The 15,917-nt window shown below is 44.2% G+C and overlaps 1 protein-coding gene across 10 annotated transcripts in view; it reads left to right on the forward strand.

The window, feature by feature from the left end:
• HDAC4 (histone deacetylase 4) overlaps positions 1–15,917 on the forward strand; it is a 210,006-nt gene that overhangs the window by 187,241 nt on the left and 6,848 nt on the right. For all 10 annotated transcript variants that reach the window (XM_061378971.1, XM_061378975.1, XM_061378967.1 and 7 more), the window contains 6 exons: positions 158–213; positions 960–1,047; positions 2,206–2,325; positions 4,079–4,176; positions 12,588–12,706; positions 14,924–15,057. In XM_061378971.1, the coding sequence (XP_061234955.1) occupies positions 158–213; positions 960–1,047; positions 2,206–2,325; positions 4,079–4,176; positions 12,588–12,706; positions 14,924–15,057 (615 nt within the window). The remainder of the gene's footprint in view (positions 1–157; positions 214–959; positions 1,048–2,205; positions 2,326–4,078; positions 4,177–12,587; positions 12,707–14,923; positions 15,058–15,917) is intronic.

Below are 15,917 nucleotides of genomic sequence, written 5' to 3' on the forward strand. Positions count from 1 at the left end.
TGTACCATTCATGTGAATGTTTTTCCCACCTCCAAAACGAGGGAGAGTGAGAAAACTATCAAGAACAACTACATAGTTCCAAAGCAGAACTAATGCTTCTGCTCTTGGTGCTCTAAACCTTCCTTTCTGTCTCTTCTTCCTTATGTTTCATGTGTAGAATGGATTTGCTGTTGTTCGGCCTCCGGGTCACCACGCAGAAGAGAGCACACCCATGTAAGTATGCATGTGTGCTTCAGTGTTTGTCTGTTGTGGGAGCTGCAGCTGGAAATAAGGGAGTTGGTTAGGTTTCCATTCCAGAACGTCTTGCTTATTGGTATGTAAGACACTTTTATAGTCAAAGCTCCCAGTGATTCTCTGGAAGTGGGTAAGATCCTGCTTAGTGATTTCAGGTGGATATTTCTGAGCCAGAATCAGCACTAGAATCATGCTTTGGAAAAAGAACTGATGCTTCTATTTGCTTTAACCTCTTGAATTGTTTTATATTCAATGTTGATGGCTTGTCCGATGCGAAGAAAACAAGGGTACCCAAGTAACAGTGGTAATAGCAAATATAACTGTGTCGTGTGGTCACAACACTGAATTAGGAGAGTGTCAGAGTAGGAAGGCTTCACATAGCCAAAGCTCAAGTTGACTGTCTTGCATATGTTTACTATAGCAGGGCTTTTGCCATCAGACTGTTCTCAAATCAAGGTCCTGTGTATAAATCATGTCGGCTTTGTGTATCTGGCTTAACATGTGATGAAGTTTCATGTTTTGGGTGCTTCAGCACTCTTTGGTGAGAGATGAGTGCTTGCTGTTGAGTTCTTGAGCCAGCATTGAGCACTTCTATCTTCCAGGGAGGAAAGAAGAGTTAAGAGCAGAAGAAATCCCTTCCAAATGTGTTATATCGAGCTGATAGACGCACTGGGACCAAGGACATGTAGAATTAACACCTCTCCTTTCCCTCTCATCACCTCCAGGGGGTTCTGCTATTTTAACTCCGTGGCAATCGCAGCCAAGCTGCTCCAGCAAAGACTGAACGTTAGCAAAATCCTTATAGTGGACTGGGTGAGTAACTGCCTGTTTCTACCCTCCACGGAAGCAGGTGGATATTGTTCTGGGGTTTTTATCTTGTAAGGACAACCCTGGCTTTGTCAGACAGGGAAAAACAAACATTGCCTATGGTCTGCAAGCCAAAATTTGGGGTTTTTTCAAGTTTGGGGCTTCTTTTCATCAAAGTGTTTCAATAAAAGAAAAATTCCATCGTTTTGAAAATAAAATTGTAATTAATAAGTAGTTGCTTTCCAAAACAAGCCCATAATGCAGTCTCTGTGATGGGTAATAGCAAAGCATGCTGCATTATGGTTATTTATTAATTAAGGTTTTCACCCAAAGTGTTATGATCCTTCCCAGCTTTCTCTTCAAGATGTGAGGACCAGCTACTGAGAGGGACAGGCTGTTTGGCATGCCTTGACGTGGATCTGGATGGTCTCAGTGTCCTGCCTGTAGGCCAGTCAGTTAAAAGTGATCTCTGCATTGGAATGAGATGTATTTGTATGGTTGTGAAGGCATTTGATTTGCTAGGTATCAGCCATGAGTTTTTATGATATTGCCACGTATCTCCCACGGGCTAGACACACAAGTTAAAATGAATGCCTTTGGCTTTTTGACTTACTGGATGGACATCCTTTTCCTCAACTGGTTTTCATGTCAGGAAGGGGCATTTTGAAGACCTGTGTTGTTACAGACCACATTTCTGTGCCAAGCAGAAATGCAATAGGGGATCCAGGTAATAGGTTTGTGCTTTTTAACCTTGTTGGGTCCAACACAAGTTTGCTGGGCACTTGTATTAGTTGTTGCCCCACAGACTCATTAAAGATGCAAACTTGGGGTAACTCATGAAGTGTCTCTCCACCCCCCAAGACTGATATGAATCCAGTTCTCTCCATCCAAGTAAATTGAGCCTATCCTCAGTTTTGATAAACATTTAAGGTTGTGTTTACCCCAATTTATCCCATGTGTTGAACAAGGAGTGTAACCTGAAGCCAGCTGTGCAAAGCAGGTTACTCTCATTTCCAATCAGCTGCTTCAGCTATAAGAGAGAAGCATAGAAAATGAAGCACAGCAGCAAAGAAAACCCCTCTGAATCCCAAGTTTGGTGGCTTTAATCTGCATATTGACAAAGGTACTAACCTCCTTCATATAATGCAATCTCTGTCCCTGAAGGATGTTCACCACGGGAACGGTACTCAGCAAGCTTTCTACAATGATCCTAATGTTCTTTATATTTCACTACATCGCTATGATGATGGGAACTTCTTTCCAGGCAGTGGTGCTCCCGATGAGGTAAGAGCATGGATTGACATAGCATCCATCTGTCTCTAATAGGACTGGCTATGGGCTGTGACTCAGGTGCCTCCTAGCATCTTCGGGAGGCTCTGCCAGGCTCCTGCCACCACTCCCATGCTCATGCTTGTTAGTGCCCCTTTGCGAATGTATCTCTTGGGTTTGTGTGCTTGGTGCCTTCTTGTCCAAGTCCTAACAGCCGTGAATGGCAGGATTTTAGCACTGGTCACTTAGGCTACTGGGCCAATTCCACCAGTTCCTGGTAGTATCCTTAGAGCCTGCAGAGAAGGGCTGGGCCAGTGAAGTTGGGAGGCCTTTCTCCTTGAGCTCTGGATGAATGCTCCTACATCCATCGCATCCTTCCTTTCCCTCTAGGTTAGCAGGAGATACTGTCCTTCCAGAGTGATTTTATCGAAGAGAAATGATACGAAATACTTAGTTTTGAATACTCTGAGGCACATGAGGTTACATCTGAAAACCAGAGTTCTGGCCCTGTCAGTTCCATGTTTTCCAATTCAGCAAACATCCATGTTTCCATTTTGATTCCTAAAGGAACTCAAACATAGCATGATGATCTTGAAAGTCTTTTCCAACCTAATTGATTCTATGATACTGCTTTGTTCCCTTGTTTGTGGACTGCTGTTATAGTGAATAAACAGTAGTCCTTTGCAGCAGGCTTAATTTCTGCTTGAGGATATGCAAAAGACCTACTTTTTGGCTGACCTTTTAATGCTCTCGTAATCTGTCTTACAAAATACCTACTGTCATAAAAGAAACACAAGACTACACCATCCATTCCAGATATAACCATTTATAGTATTTTTAATGTGTCATTCCAGACCAGATGAAGCCAAGACTACAAACCAACTTCAGTTAAAGCAGCAGATGGCTAAGTAAGCCACTGTGGACGGGTGAATCCCCTGGGGTTTTTGTACCAGTGGTGTTTGCACCAATACAAGGGAGAATGTGCACTAACAGCCCTGCAGCTTTATGTAGCCTGAATCAATACCTGTGTATTGTAGAACACCTTAATTTTTGGTTTTCAGTTTAAATTCTGTTTTCATATGCAGAGATGTAAAAACCAACCCCACAGAACACAAGCGGGGTGTGTAGGAGCTCAGGGCCTCACGCTCAGGCTGCTGCAAGGTCCCCACTTGATGAAGGGATGGATTACTTTGGGGTTTCGATGTGGATAGGGAAAGCATGGCCCTGCTTCTTGGCAAATTCCTAGAAACCCCTCGTTTCTGTGTTCAGTTTTTCCCTTTCTCATGTATTTTCAGTCAGTGCAGACAGGGATCTCTGCAGGACAGGCAAGGATGGGGATGTATGGACATTCACCACGCTGATGGCCCTCAAGCAGTGAGAATCTCTGTCAGTCGTACTTTTCCCCAGCAGAGGGGGAGCTCACTCTGATTAAAACTGGGTTTTCTCCCCCCCCCCCCCCCCAATGAAAGACAGAATATGCTTCTGGATGAAGCTCAAAAAGGTATTGCATGTAACACACTCTCCTGCAGACAAGGAAGAGGAGGCAGTTGATGATGAAGTGAGTTTTGTGTGAGCAGGTCCACAACTCCTATAAAGACCAGAGCATGGAGGACCTTTATTTTCACTCGTGATTTTGGGGACCAAGTTGCTTTAGAGGGAAAAATTAACCTCACTGCTACCAAGCTATTTAATCAAAATCCATATTCAACTGGAAGGATATTAAGACAGCTTCCATATTTGTAATTCAGAGTGCAATCTCCTTTTTCAGGTTGGCACAGGAGCAGGAGTTGGTTTCAATGTTAACATGGCCTTTACTGGTGGCCTCGATCCACCGATGGGAGACACAGAATACTTAACTGCTTTCAGGTAATATTAAAGTTTTCCTCTTAGAAACTGACTGTTTTACCTAAATTGGGTTTCTTTTTCCTTGTACAGCCCTTCATAATCTTGAGTTTCTCTCTTGCTAAGTTTAGAAATAAGAGATTTATATCCAGTTACAGTTCCTTTTGGAGTAACAGCATAAAAATAAAGCTGAATTAAGTAAATAGGCTATTTTTGGCCATAAGTGTGGCTGTGGCATTAAGGGGCTGACATACTTGCTGCTCAGCACTGATGTATGAATGTAAAATGTCAACTGATACGAATAAGCTTTTCTGATTTTGGCTTAAAAGCTTTGTACCTCTTTGGGGTTTTTCTGTGGGTAAACCCAGCTGATGGAGAGTCCAGAAGGACTTTACTGTTCTGTCATCATCAGGGACTGTAGCAATAGGACAAGGGGTGATGGATTCAAACTGAAACAGGGGAAGTTCAGGCTGGAGATAAGGCAGAAGCTCTTCCCTGTAGGGGTGCTGAGGCGCTGGCACAGGGTGCTCAGAGAAGCTGTGGCTGCCCCATCCCGGGCAGTGTTCAAGGCCAGGTTGGGTCTGTGCTTTTCTTACTGGGTTCTGGTTTCCCCTCAGAAGCAGCATGTTGTGTGTTCTGAGTAAAAATACAACCATCTCTTAACTGTTACTCATCACTCACTGTCAGAGTGTGAATGAAGGTAAGCAAAGCTGTGGAGCTGAATTCACGTGTTGCTGGGATATCCTCATTGATGAGAAGTAATAGCAAAGCCAGATATAAGGCACTGTGCTGAGTTGTGCAAGTATATCCAAGCATGCTCAAAAAAAACCCTGGCATCATTTGATTCTCCAAATGGAGATGGGGATGAGGCCACTTGTTGATGTCCTCCTCATCTTCTTCTGCTCACAGAAGTATGCGATACCTGAGGATCACAGGGAGGTATCTGCAGGGAGTCCTTTGATCTGATCCTTACTTTCTTCCTCATACCAGCATCATCAGAAGAGATGCATGAAGCAGAACACACATTAGCTGATCTATGGTCATGCAAACCCAGGTTGTGGTCTCTCTTAGCAGTGTCGCTATGGGAGTTCTTGGCTGAACATATCTTGCTGCTCTGAGTAGCTAATGGGCAAAATAGCCCAATGGGGCAGTGTACATCTCTGGCATTCAGGGGCCGTGATGCATTTGCCAGAGCTTCAGAGAATGGGAAAAGGAAGGTATTAAAACTAATGATGAAAACAGCATAATGCCAAGGTGAAATGAAGGTGGATCTCTGGGTAGGGGAGAACTTGTAAGTAATGCAGTAGTGAATAGAGGCCGCTGTGAGACCACGCTTCCCTTTCTGATACTCCTTCCAGGAGAACAAATCCAATTTCCTGACCTGCTGGATGTAGAGGCTTTCTTTTTCTTAGCCTGTCCAGTTCTACCCCCCAACCTTTGTGCTGCGGGTTCATCCTCTCCAACTGGCCTGTCTTTTAACAGCTATGGGTTGAAGTGATTTTCAGTCCTCAAAGCAGATTTAGTGCACTTTTGACGACCACCCTGCATGCATTCACAGAGACACGCACTTGCCAAAACATGGGATGCAAATGAAATCCGGCCTTCATGGAGGAGCATTAAAAATCTGGGAGCATTATTTTCTGTCCTTCCCTGTGCACGTATTTGTATTCCATTATAGAGCAGAAAGAGCTTTTACTCTTCAGCCTGCCATTAAAAAGCCTTCAAAGAACGTGTGCAGTTTAAAATCACATCTAGTCAAATAAGTGTAATTTGTCTCACTGTTTTATTCCTGTTACAGGAAAGCAACACTTTCCTCCAAAGTGGAAGTCTGTTTATCCCAGCAGTCAACAAGACTGATCTCTTCATTAGAAAGAGACCAGTCAGAAGTATGTTGACAGAGTGACATACTCGCTATTAAACATGAATTGAGTATCAAGGCTGCTGGAAAATTGCTCCATCTGTACAGTGAGACCTTTGCCAACCATTCCTTAATAGGCACTGGTGTCTTTTTGCCCAGAGACTGCAGCTATTTGGGGAGCATATTTTGGAGCTAGTCACAGCCCTAATTTGGGGGTTGGGGTGGGGAGGGGGGATGTTGGGAAGCTGAGGGATGTTGTGACTCATCCTCTTAGGTAGCACTTCCCGTAGTCTGCCCCATGTGCACACCTTCAGTCAAGAAGTTAAATTGGATGGGTTTTTTCATCTTATGCCAAGTCTGGTCGTGATAATACATTATCAAGTGACCTTTTTAAATCTTAACCAGCTTCTTTGAAAAACATTTCCCCCCATCCCCCCCGAATATTTCTATTGATTTTAATGTAAAATAATGCTTTGAAGTTTGCAATTTATAGTCCCCTGAGAGTTAGAAAGTGAAGGGAATGGGTCATATATCCTCTTTTTTTCCTCCTTCTTTTCTTGTGTTAGCCCCTTGAGACAATGCATGCCTTCAAGGCAGCACCTTGTTATTCCACCCCATCGAATGCCACGTTGCATTTGCTAGGGATCAAACCTAAGATGAAGAAAAGATAAGAAAATTGGCCATAATGAACTCCAGAAGCTGCAGGCATTTTCACCATGAACTTGGAAACTCACAGCGGAGAACCGAGCTTTAATTCAAACCAGTCCAAATGCCAAACTGTGAGGCTTTGAAGTCTGCAGAGGAATCAGTGGAAATCCTTTGAGCTAGGCAAAGATACTGATAGACTTTTCTTCAGCCTTAACTCTTGATGTGCTTGTCTGCTTTTAGGGAAGAAATCCATCTTCCTATGTAAAAACAAAGCGGAAGAAAAACCAAGCAACATGCTTTTCATTTTTGGGTTGTATTTTAGGGTGAGGTGGTGTATGGGTTTGATAAAAGCATGTGCTCACACAAACTAATAATTGTCCTCAGCAATAAGTCTTCTGATGTGTGAATAAATAACCTCAGTGAATCCTGTCACCCCCACACTGGAACCCTTTTACAGTGTTGTTTTAGTCTGTCTGAAGAACAGAGAGTAACTTGCATCAAGTATTTTTGCTACTGACAAATACTCTACAGATACAAGCTTCCCTGTGCTTGCAGCTCAACATTGGGTTGTTCAGGACAGTCTGACCTCTTCATATTTACTAAGTTCACTAATCCGTTTCTAAAGTGAGAACAAGAGTTAATGCAGAGCAGAGAGCAGCCTCACCATGCGCTTTGTCGCTTATTGTCTTCATAACCGAGGGCTGAAATCACCGGCTGCCCTGTCTCAAGGTTGGGGTGATATCATGATTACTGTACTTTGAGGGGGGGGGATATAGGGTGGAGTCACTCTGGTCACTAATAGGAAGTGCAGAAGGGATTTGGGGAGTTTGCTTGGCACTCCTCCATCCCCATCGTAGCTCTTGGGCTCTGCCTGCCCAAGACAGCGTGACATTCTGATTTAGCTGACCATTGTCTGGGCAAAGGTCCCGCTTCTGAACTCAGTGCTAAAGTATGTGGGCAATACAGATTTCACAGATTAGGCAGAAATGTGTTAAACTCTAATGTGAGAAATGCAGGGTATGTAGTTTCGAAAGCCCTTAACTCATCGGCGTGTGTTCAGTGCTGTTATGCAGTAGTTATAGAAACAAACAGTTGTAAAATCCAGTGTGTTCGTGGGGGTTTTCTTTCTTCTTTTTACCAGGGTTTGTTGTTCCCTCGCTTGTTATACAAGCAGAAAGCAGGTTTGCTTTAGAAAGCTTCAGGAAGGCTTCAAAGGCACAGTGTGCAAACCCAGCTAAGAGACCTGCAGTAAAAGCACGAGGACTGCAGCTAGTTCCCTGTTATAACCCAGCAACTACTTGGTGAAATTCAATGGTATTATTTTATTGATGGGAGTTTTACTCTGAATTTACTATAAGCAGGTTTTTCCTGCTGATTCCAGCAGTTGTGTTGTCTCAGAGAGATTTTTTTTCCCCTACCCTGGGGTCTCGTCCACAATTATAATTCCAAATACAGCTTGATTCCATGGTAGCTTTATTTCAAACACCTCAACCAGAAGCAAAAGCCAGGACTATATTTGAAAGGTCCCTCCTCCTGCCTTGAAGCACACAATGAATTCAGGAGCCAGTTTGAAGGGGGGGATTTAGTTTTTCCCTTCAATCCATAAACCATTTCAGGAGTGAGTAAGAGGGAGGCAGGAAAGATGATGTTTTGCCTGAAATGGTCGTTTCTGTCTTTCACATTTCATGCTCTCCTGATGCTGATTTTGTCCTCAAACTCCTGATCCCTTTTGACATAGTAAATGGCCGTGGCAGTGGCTGCTTAGAGAAACAAAGACGGAGGCTTAGAGACGTAGGATTAGATGTAGGAGCAACAGATAATGTGTTGTTGGATACAGATACAGATATGGCCAACAGTAGAGAAAAAGTCTCTGGAAAGAAAGTGTTCAGCCTTCTAAATCTCACCAATTTCCTCACTGCAATTGAGCATTTAAAAGCAAGAAATCCTCTGTAGGACTGTTTAATCTGCCTGTCATTTATTAGGCATTTAATTGGTGAATTGGCTAATAGCAGCCTAAAAATTACCCAGTCTTCTGGAAAACACATCAAAAATCGTTTTTTGGGTTCTTTTTCTCTCTTCCAAATGATTGCAGAAATGAGGGGTAGTTTTTGCTTTCCACAGCCATTGGTTTAATGCTGAGCTGTTCGGCTTAGCTGCGATGAGAATGAAATGAAAGGATTTAGTTTATTTTAAGGAAGCAAAACAACCCTTTTACATTAGGATGTAAATTTTAACATTTAGGAAATATAAACCTTTGTGTCTTAAAAAGTTCTGTTTGGCTTGAATGAATATTGAGTGTTCCAAACCCTTTCATTGCTCAGTGAATAACTCTACAGCCACCTCAGCCATTCATTTACAGATGCAGACAAAATTGCTCACCTCCTTGATAGTCATTGATAGGCAAAGCAAGGGACTGCTGAGAGGCAGAAAGGCTCTGGCCCTCCTGGGTCAGGTTTTATGTCCAAAGGTAGAGGTGCTTTACGTACCTGGAGAGCATCAGAGTTGGGACTGCAGGTTTGGAGTACTGGAATTAGGAGAAAGTCAGAAGCAAGAGAGTTTGGGTGGGAGACATTGGATGAAGCAAAGGGTTCAAGTCTGGTTTTGAGAGTGGTTGTGTTTGAATGAGTTTGTCATGGTCAAGGTACCAAAAGCATCATTAACTTCTTTATTCTGACACCTTGTCACCTTGCACTTCTCCTCTCAACACACATAGCTCCTGGATAGGTTCTGTCTGGGATGGGCATCATGCAGCACCTGTCCATGGGCACAGACTGTCTGTCTGTCCTGGCTCCTCTTGGATGGGGAAGCATAGGGACCTGTGACCCATGTTTCCTAAATATCTGAGGGACCTGTTGAAATCTACTGTGTCTATACAGACCACCACTAATAATTGCCCAGAGTTGAGGGTACTTGCTTCAGTAAGCAATTGTAGCTGGAAGGTCACCCCATCCAACACTGTAGAAAACTGGACATCTCTAAATAGCTTCTTTTACCTGCTGTGAAATATCAGTGGATTCACTTTTAGGACAGAAAAAGCAGCAGTTGCTGGTTGGAGTTTATACAGCCTTGGTTCACGGTGAAATCTCAGTGCTGGCTGTGTGTTGGCTGTGCCACTAGAGGGTATCTTTGAGCCGCTGTCACCACGCAGGAACCTTCAGCCGAGCATCACCAGCACTGCTCGCAGGCTGTCCCTGTTCATTCATGCTTGGCTATCAGCAGATGAGCTGATAAACGCTTGTGAGACCCCCCTGCAGTCCTGATCCAGCTCTGGGGCAGCAGCACAAGAGGGACATGGAGCCGTTGGAGCGAGTCCAGAGGAGGCCATGGAGATGCTGTGAGGGCTGAAGCAGCTCTGCTCTGGAGCCAGGCTGAGAGAGCTGGGCTGGGGCAGCCTGGAGAAGAGAAGGCTCCTGAAGGGGAGACCTTAGAGCAGCTCCAGTGCCTAAAGGGGCTGCAGGAAACCTGGAGAGGGGCTTTGGACAAGGGCCTGTAGGGACAGGCCAAGGGGAATGGCTTTAACCTGCCAGAACAGGGGAGACTGAGATGAGCTCTTAGGCAGAAGCTCTTCCCTGTGAGGGTGCTGAGGCGCTGGCACAGGGTGCCCAGAGAAGCTGTGGCTGCCCCATCCCTGGCAGTGTTCAAGGCCAGGTTGGACACAGGGGCTTGGAGCAACCTGCTCTAGTGGAAGGTGTCCCTGCCCGTGGCAGGGGTTGGAACTGGATGAGCTTTAAGGTCCCGTCCAACCCAAACCAGGCTGGGATTCTGTGAGCTGTCCTGCAGCCCAGAAATGATTACTGATTTGGGGTTGCAGACAGACCGTGCCCACAGCTCAGGAGTGCAGATTTGGTCTTGCTCTGCAACCAACATGCAGTGATCCCACACATCACTTGAGGTACTAGCAGCTCCTGTGGCAATATAATTTCAGGGAGTGGGGAGGAAATCTGGTTCTTTTAGCAGTTTTTCTTTGGTTAGAATTGAAGAGCTCAGCAGTACTTCAAAGCTCGGGGTGGGGGGGAGATACAACTCTCCCATGTGCGCTTACTTCAAAACTGGTGCTTTAGTCCTTTGTGAAGGAGGTGGTTTCTCCTTGCAATGTCTGTGAGTTGCACTCAGCAGATTTTTGTCAACTGTAAGGAAAAGAATTCACAATCTTACAGCTTTTGTAAGAATTGAAAGAAAATCAGGTTCTTTTTGCCTCGCTCTTTGCCTGTGCAAAGATTGCAGGAGGCTTTTGGGTTACTGCGGCAATCAGTTGGCAAAACATAAAGCTCAAGACATGCTTCTTTTGGGTTACATGATGTCTGAGTGCCTTGACCAGACCATGCAATGTGCCATGTCCTTGCTTTCCTGCTCAGTGGTGGCAGTGGAAACTGCTTGATGGGTTCGACCGACACCAGAAGCAGCTTATTGAGAGGTAGATGTTAATACTCCATTTAAAAGTAAAACCTGGGCATCAGCTCAGATCGGTGTTGGGGCTAATACAAGTTGCTGACACCAGCAGATGTCTTGTGGCTGTTTAACAGCATTCTAGCGAGAGATGTGAATTTTTATGGGTGTCTTGATAGCACTTGAGCAATCTCAGCACTAAACAGACCTTTTTCGGCTTGCTCTTGGGGTTTTGGAGTGTTATGTAACAACTGTACTCAGTAAAGGTGAATGCAAATATATTTACAGGTTCATGCTTTGGTATATTAATTACTCCATATATTAGAAAGTTAACCTTGCCAGCAGCTCTTCCTAGGCTGGGGAAGTAGGGAAATGCTGTTGTCTTCAGTACCAGCAGGAATGAAGATTCATTTCTAATAGAAAAACCCCATCATTTGGAAAACACCACTGTATATGAAGGGCCTTGAGGTGGAGGTTTGCAACCACCTGTGCACCTCCTTGCTTTTCCACCATTTCGTACTGTTATCAGTGCCCAATGGAAGACTTCAAAGCAACTTTCAAACCCTTGTGTGTAGGTACCCCGACGTGAAGACGAGAAGGAGTTCATCCAACAACCTGTTGGTCAGAGCACAGTGTGGGTGTCTGCATCTTGCTCGTTACCAAGCTCCCTTCCTTTGACTTCTTTAATTGCTGTAGTTTCAGTTCTGCCATGTTTATGCTGGAGCTGTTAGATGAAGAAGCAGCTACTTGTTCCTCTGCTCAGATTGCCACCTATGTGATGTCTTGGCTTGAGAATTGGGGTATTTGCAACCTCCTGTTGGTTTTGAACAGAAATTGAGTAGATTGAAGATAGAAACCACAAGGAAAAGGCCTTTTGCTGAGAAACAACAGGCACAGACCTCTTGTTTCATTTAAATAGCAGCCTTAACAGCCGATGGTTTATGGGTGCTAAGCAATTCAAGGCCATTTTTTGCAGTGAACAAAATGTCAGAGGATGAGGAACTGGAGTTTGCAGAGGTGTATTTGGGTAGAGTATTTGCCCATGAAAGCTTTTTGCCCTCTGTGACATCCCCAGCCTTTCATTATGGTCAATGAAAACTGCAACAAGGGAAAAATAAAGAGCTTTGTAGGTGCTGCGAAGGCTAAAGGAGGATTTCAGAGGAGAACATGGAGACAAGGACCATGAGCCATTGGACAGGTTTCCTAGGTGGATTTCCAGACTGTGCCAGAGGCCCTCTTATTTTCTCCTTATCTCCTTGTGCAAAGCAAGATATGATCCCAAATGGGAAACATAGTGTATGACAACTTATTGTCCTGGTCAAAATGTGATGCTGTTGAGGAAATAATAGACCTCACTGTTAAGACTAACATGAGGTTGACTTTCAAACTGTACTGGATGGTGTTCTCTCCTTGTCAGAAGGTAGGAGATGGGCCTTCCTACTGTGGAATGATAGCACAAGGTTTTGTAAGGGGTTTGTTCAGGATGGTTTAAGTGTTTCTGAGCCAAAATAACGTGTCTGCCATTGTTAACTTTGTGTTGCAGAACGGTAGTAATGCCCATTGCCAATGAATTTGCCCCAGATGTTGTGCTGGTGTCATCTGGTTTTGATGCGGTTGAAGGCCATCCCACACCTCTTGGAGGATATAATCTATCAGCGAAATGTAAGTTGTGGATTTACAAGAGCTGAAACTGCTGTAAACTGCTGCTGTCCTAGGGACTAAAGTACACTATTTGCAGGTTTTACATTTTGGGGTCTGTCCTTCAGCTCCTTCATTTCTATGGCAAACTTTGCAGCCTTTTCCTTTGAATTTTGATGTGTTTTGTCACTGCACTGTGTATATTTTGGTATGGTTGAAGCCTTCAGTTCCTTGAAGCATTGAATATTTCAGTTTTGACTGCAAATAAGTTACCAATTCGTATGTAGTCACATCTCGACATGTGCAAGACGGATGCTGAATCACAACATTTCACTTGTTCTAATGGTGAACTGCAGAAAGAGGCAATGCTAGGTATAAACAGGGCACCTTGCTCTGAATAGTAGCGTAAGTCAATTCCTTCCTCCAGGATACCAGACTATAATTAAATAATCTATCATTGTATTATAGATTCTATAATAAATTATTATAAATTATAAAATATAAATTATAAAGAATATAAATATAATAATAAAAATAGAGTTGAACATTTTTGTTCTCCACCTTTGCAGCAATGATACAGGCCCACAAGAACCTCCCTTTAGCTTTAGATCTGTGACAGTATACACTGTGCAGGAGATGCACTGAAATTCCTTCCCTTGGTTATGCTGTGCTTATACCCAGCACTGTTTCACTGCAGTCAATCGAGAGGACAGTTTTTCTTGCAAAAGGATTTTATTATTACTTTTGAAGAGTTTGTTTCAGCCAGGAAACTTCTTTTCTGCAGTAAACTTGAGAACCGTGTAAGGTAGCTGAGCCTATAAACTTCCTATAGGAATAAAGTGAGAGAGATTTACAAGAGATAAGTTATTTAAGGTATCCAGAAACACTGTAATGACAAGGTCTTGTTTGCCTGCTGGTTGAATTACCCATGCTCTACTAGTCTAAATGCTATTCTAACACTACATGTTATGGGCTCAGCCATGAATCTTGGTGCCTGGCTGTTAATTTGGCACTTCCCAAAGGCACTCATGGAGGTCACTACAAAGCAGAAAGCAGGGAACATGGATAGGAGGGGGAAATGCCCTGGATTTTCTTCTGTTTGCATGTATTGAGGTTTTTTAGAGGGGGGGGATGCTGCTTTGAGGCTGTGTTCTTTAAACCCTCGCAGCTTGGTTCTGTTTTGTTTAAAGGTAGAAATGTATTGTGTGTCATCTGATCAAAGTCCCGGCTGCCCCAGGAATTTTTATAGCGTATTATATATGGGAAGAAACGTCTGTTAAGAACTAGATGTCAGATATCTCTGGGGCACTGCAATGCTGCTATTGCAGCTGAAAGCACCAGCAGCAGTTTGACTGATTTCCCCTTCTCCTCCTCCCTCCCCCATGACTGCTCTAACTACATCTTCCAAAGTGGGGCATAAAACTACCTCCTTCCAGCTTTCCTTCCTTCCTTCCTTCCAAAGGAGTTATTCACTGCTATAGTTGTTATTTATTTTATATATATTTATTTAAATTATATTAATTTTTATATATTTATTTCAGGGTGTTTTGGGTTTTTTTTTTTTTTTTTTTAATTGGTTTGATACCTTAAAAGGGCTGCTAAGAAATCCAGAGAGGGGCTTTGAACAAGGGCCTGCAGGGACAGGACAAGGGAATGGCTTTAACCTGCCAGAACAGGGGAGACTGAGATGAGCTCTTAGGCAGAAGCTCTTCCCTGTGAGGGTGCTGAGGCGCTGGCACAGGGTGCCCAGAGAAGCTGTGGCTGCCCCATCCCTGGCAGTGTTCAAGGCCAGGTTGGACACAGGGGCTTGGAGCAACCTGCTCTAGTGGAAGGTGTCCCTGCCTGTGGCAGGGGTTGGAACTGGATGATCCTAAGGTCCTTCCCAACCAAAACCAGGCTGGGATTCTGTGATATTTAATTTGGGACACTGAGGGGAGGTTGGAGCGACAGTGCTGCTTCTCACCTGGAATAAACTCCAGCTCATGAGGGAGGTACAGATCCATCCCAACACACACACACACACGGCTGAGGCAGTCCAGCAGGGAACCATGGCTGGAATTCTGCAGCAAGCATATTAAAATCCAACCTGGCTTATATTATGTGTTGAGTCCTTTCAGATCCCTTGTGGTTTTTTAATATGATGTAATTCCTCTCTATAATTCTTTGATCCTTTGCCAGGAGCCTGATTCCAGCCGCAACCTTTGCCCTTCTCCTGCATTTCCTCTTTTTCCCTCGTTACAGGCTTTGGGTACCTGACGAAGCAGCTGATGGGCCTGGCTGGGGGACGCGTTGTCCTGGCTCTTGAAGGAGGCCATGACCTGACAGCTATTTGTGATGCCTCCGAAGCTTGTGTTTCTGCTTTGCTGGGAAACGAGGTACCAGGACATGCAAAAAACCAAGAGCCACAACCTCCACCTCATTTCTGTCCTTGTTTTGGGTCCTTTTGACATGCATTGATTTAAACACTGCATGCTTTATTTAACTACCTGTGTTTGGTAATGTGTATTATAAGGCTTGGAATCATTAAGAGCTGAATTAGAGTTTATTCTTTATGCAAGATTGCTTTCTGCTCTTTTGAGAAGAACTCTTTGAATTGCTTTCTGAATTCACTGTCCAAGCCTGCTCTTCTTTTTGCAGACCCCCTCTAGTACTACAGTGTTAGTTTTTGCCCCTAGGTTTACCATGACTTAATTCACACCCAACAGCTTGTGCCAGCTGTGTTAGGCAGCTTGCTTGACATTGTTTTCAAGTGTATTTTTAGCTTGATGTTATATTTTATAGCTCTGTCTATTGCTGTATTGGGATGTAAGGCAGAAGCTCTTCCCTGTGAGGGTGCTGAGGCACTGGCACAGGGTGCTCAGAGAAGCTGTGGCTGCCCCATCCCTGGCAGTGTTCAAGGCCAGGTTGGACACAGGGGCTTGGAGCAACCTGCTCTAGTGGAAGGTGTCCCTGCCTGTGGCAGGGGGTTGGAAATGAATGAGGGTTAGGTCCTTTCCAATGCAAACCAGTCTGGGATTCTGTGATAACAGCAGAGTGTGATTCCATAGAGCTAAATATTTCAGCCCGGGGGGAAAAGCAGCCACCACAATTGGAAGTCAGGGGTGGCTGTGAAACCTAAGGCAGCACTAAGGGCCTGTTTTGGATACCCAGCTTTGGAGGTCTGTGACAAACTCATGTTTAGTAGAGAAGCAGGGGCAGCAGAGGGGAAAGAAGTACGTATGTTTGAATGTTTTTA

Source organism: Neopsephotus bourkii, unplaced genomic scaffold (genome assembly GCF_033783945.1).
Source record: "Neopsephotus bourkii isolate Nb327-2 ecotype Australia unplaced genomic scaffold, CSIRO-AGI_Nbou_v1 NB_1768, whole genome shotgun sequence".
NCBI lineage: Eukaryota > Metazoa > Chordata > Aves > Psittaciformes > Psittacidae > Neopsephotus > Neopsephotus bourkii.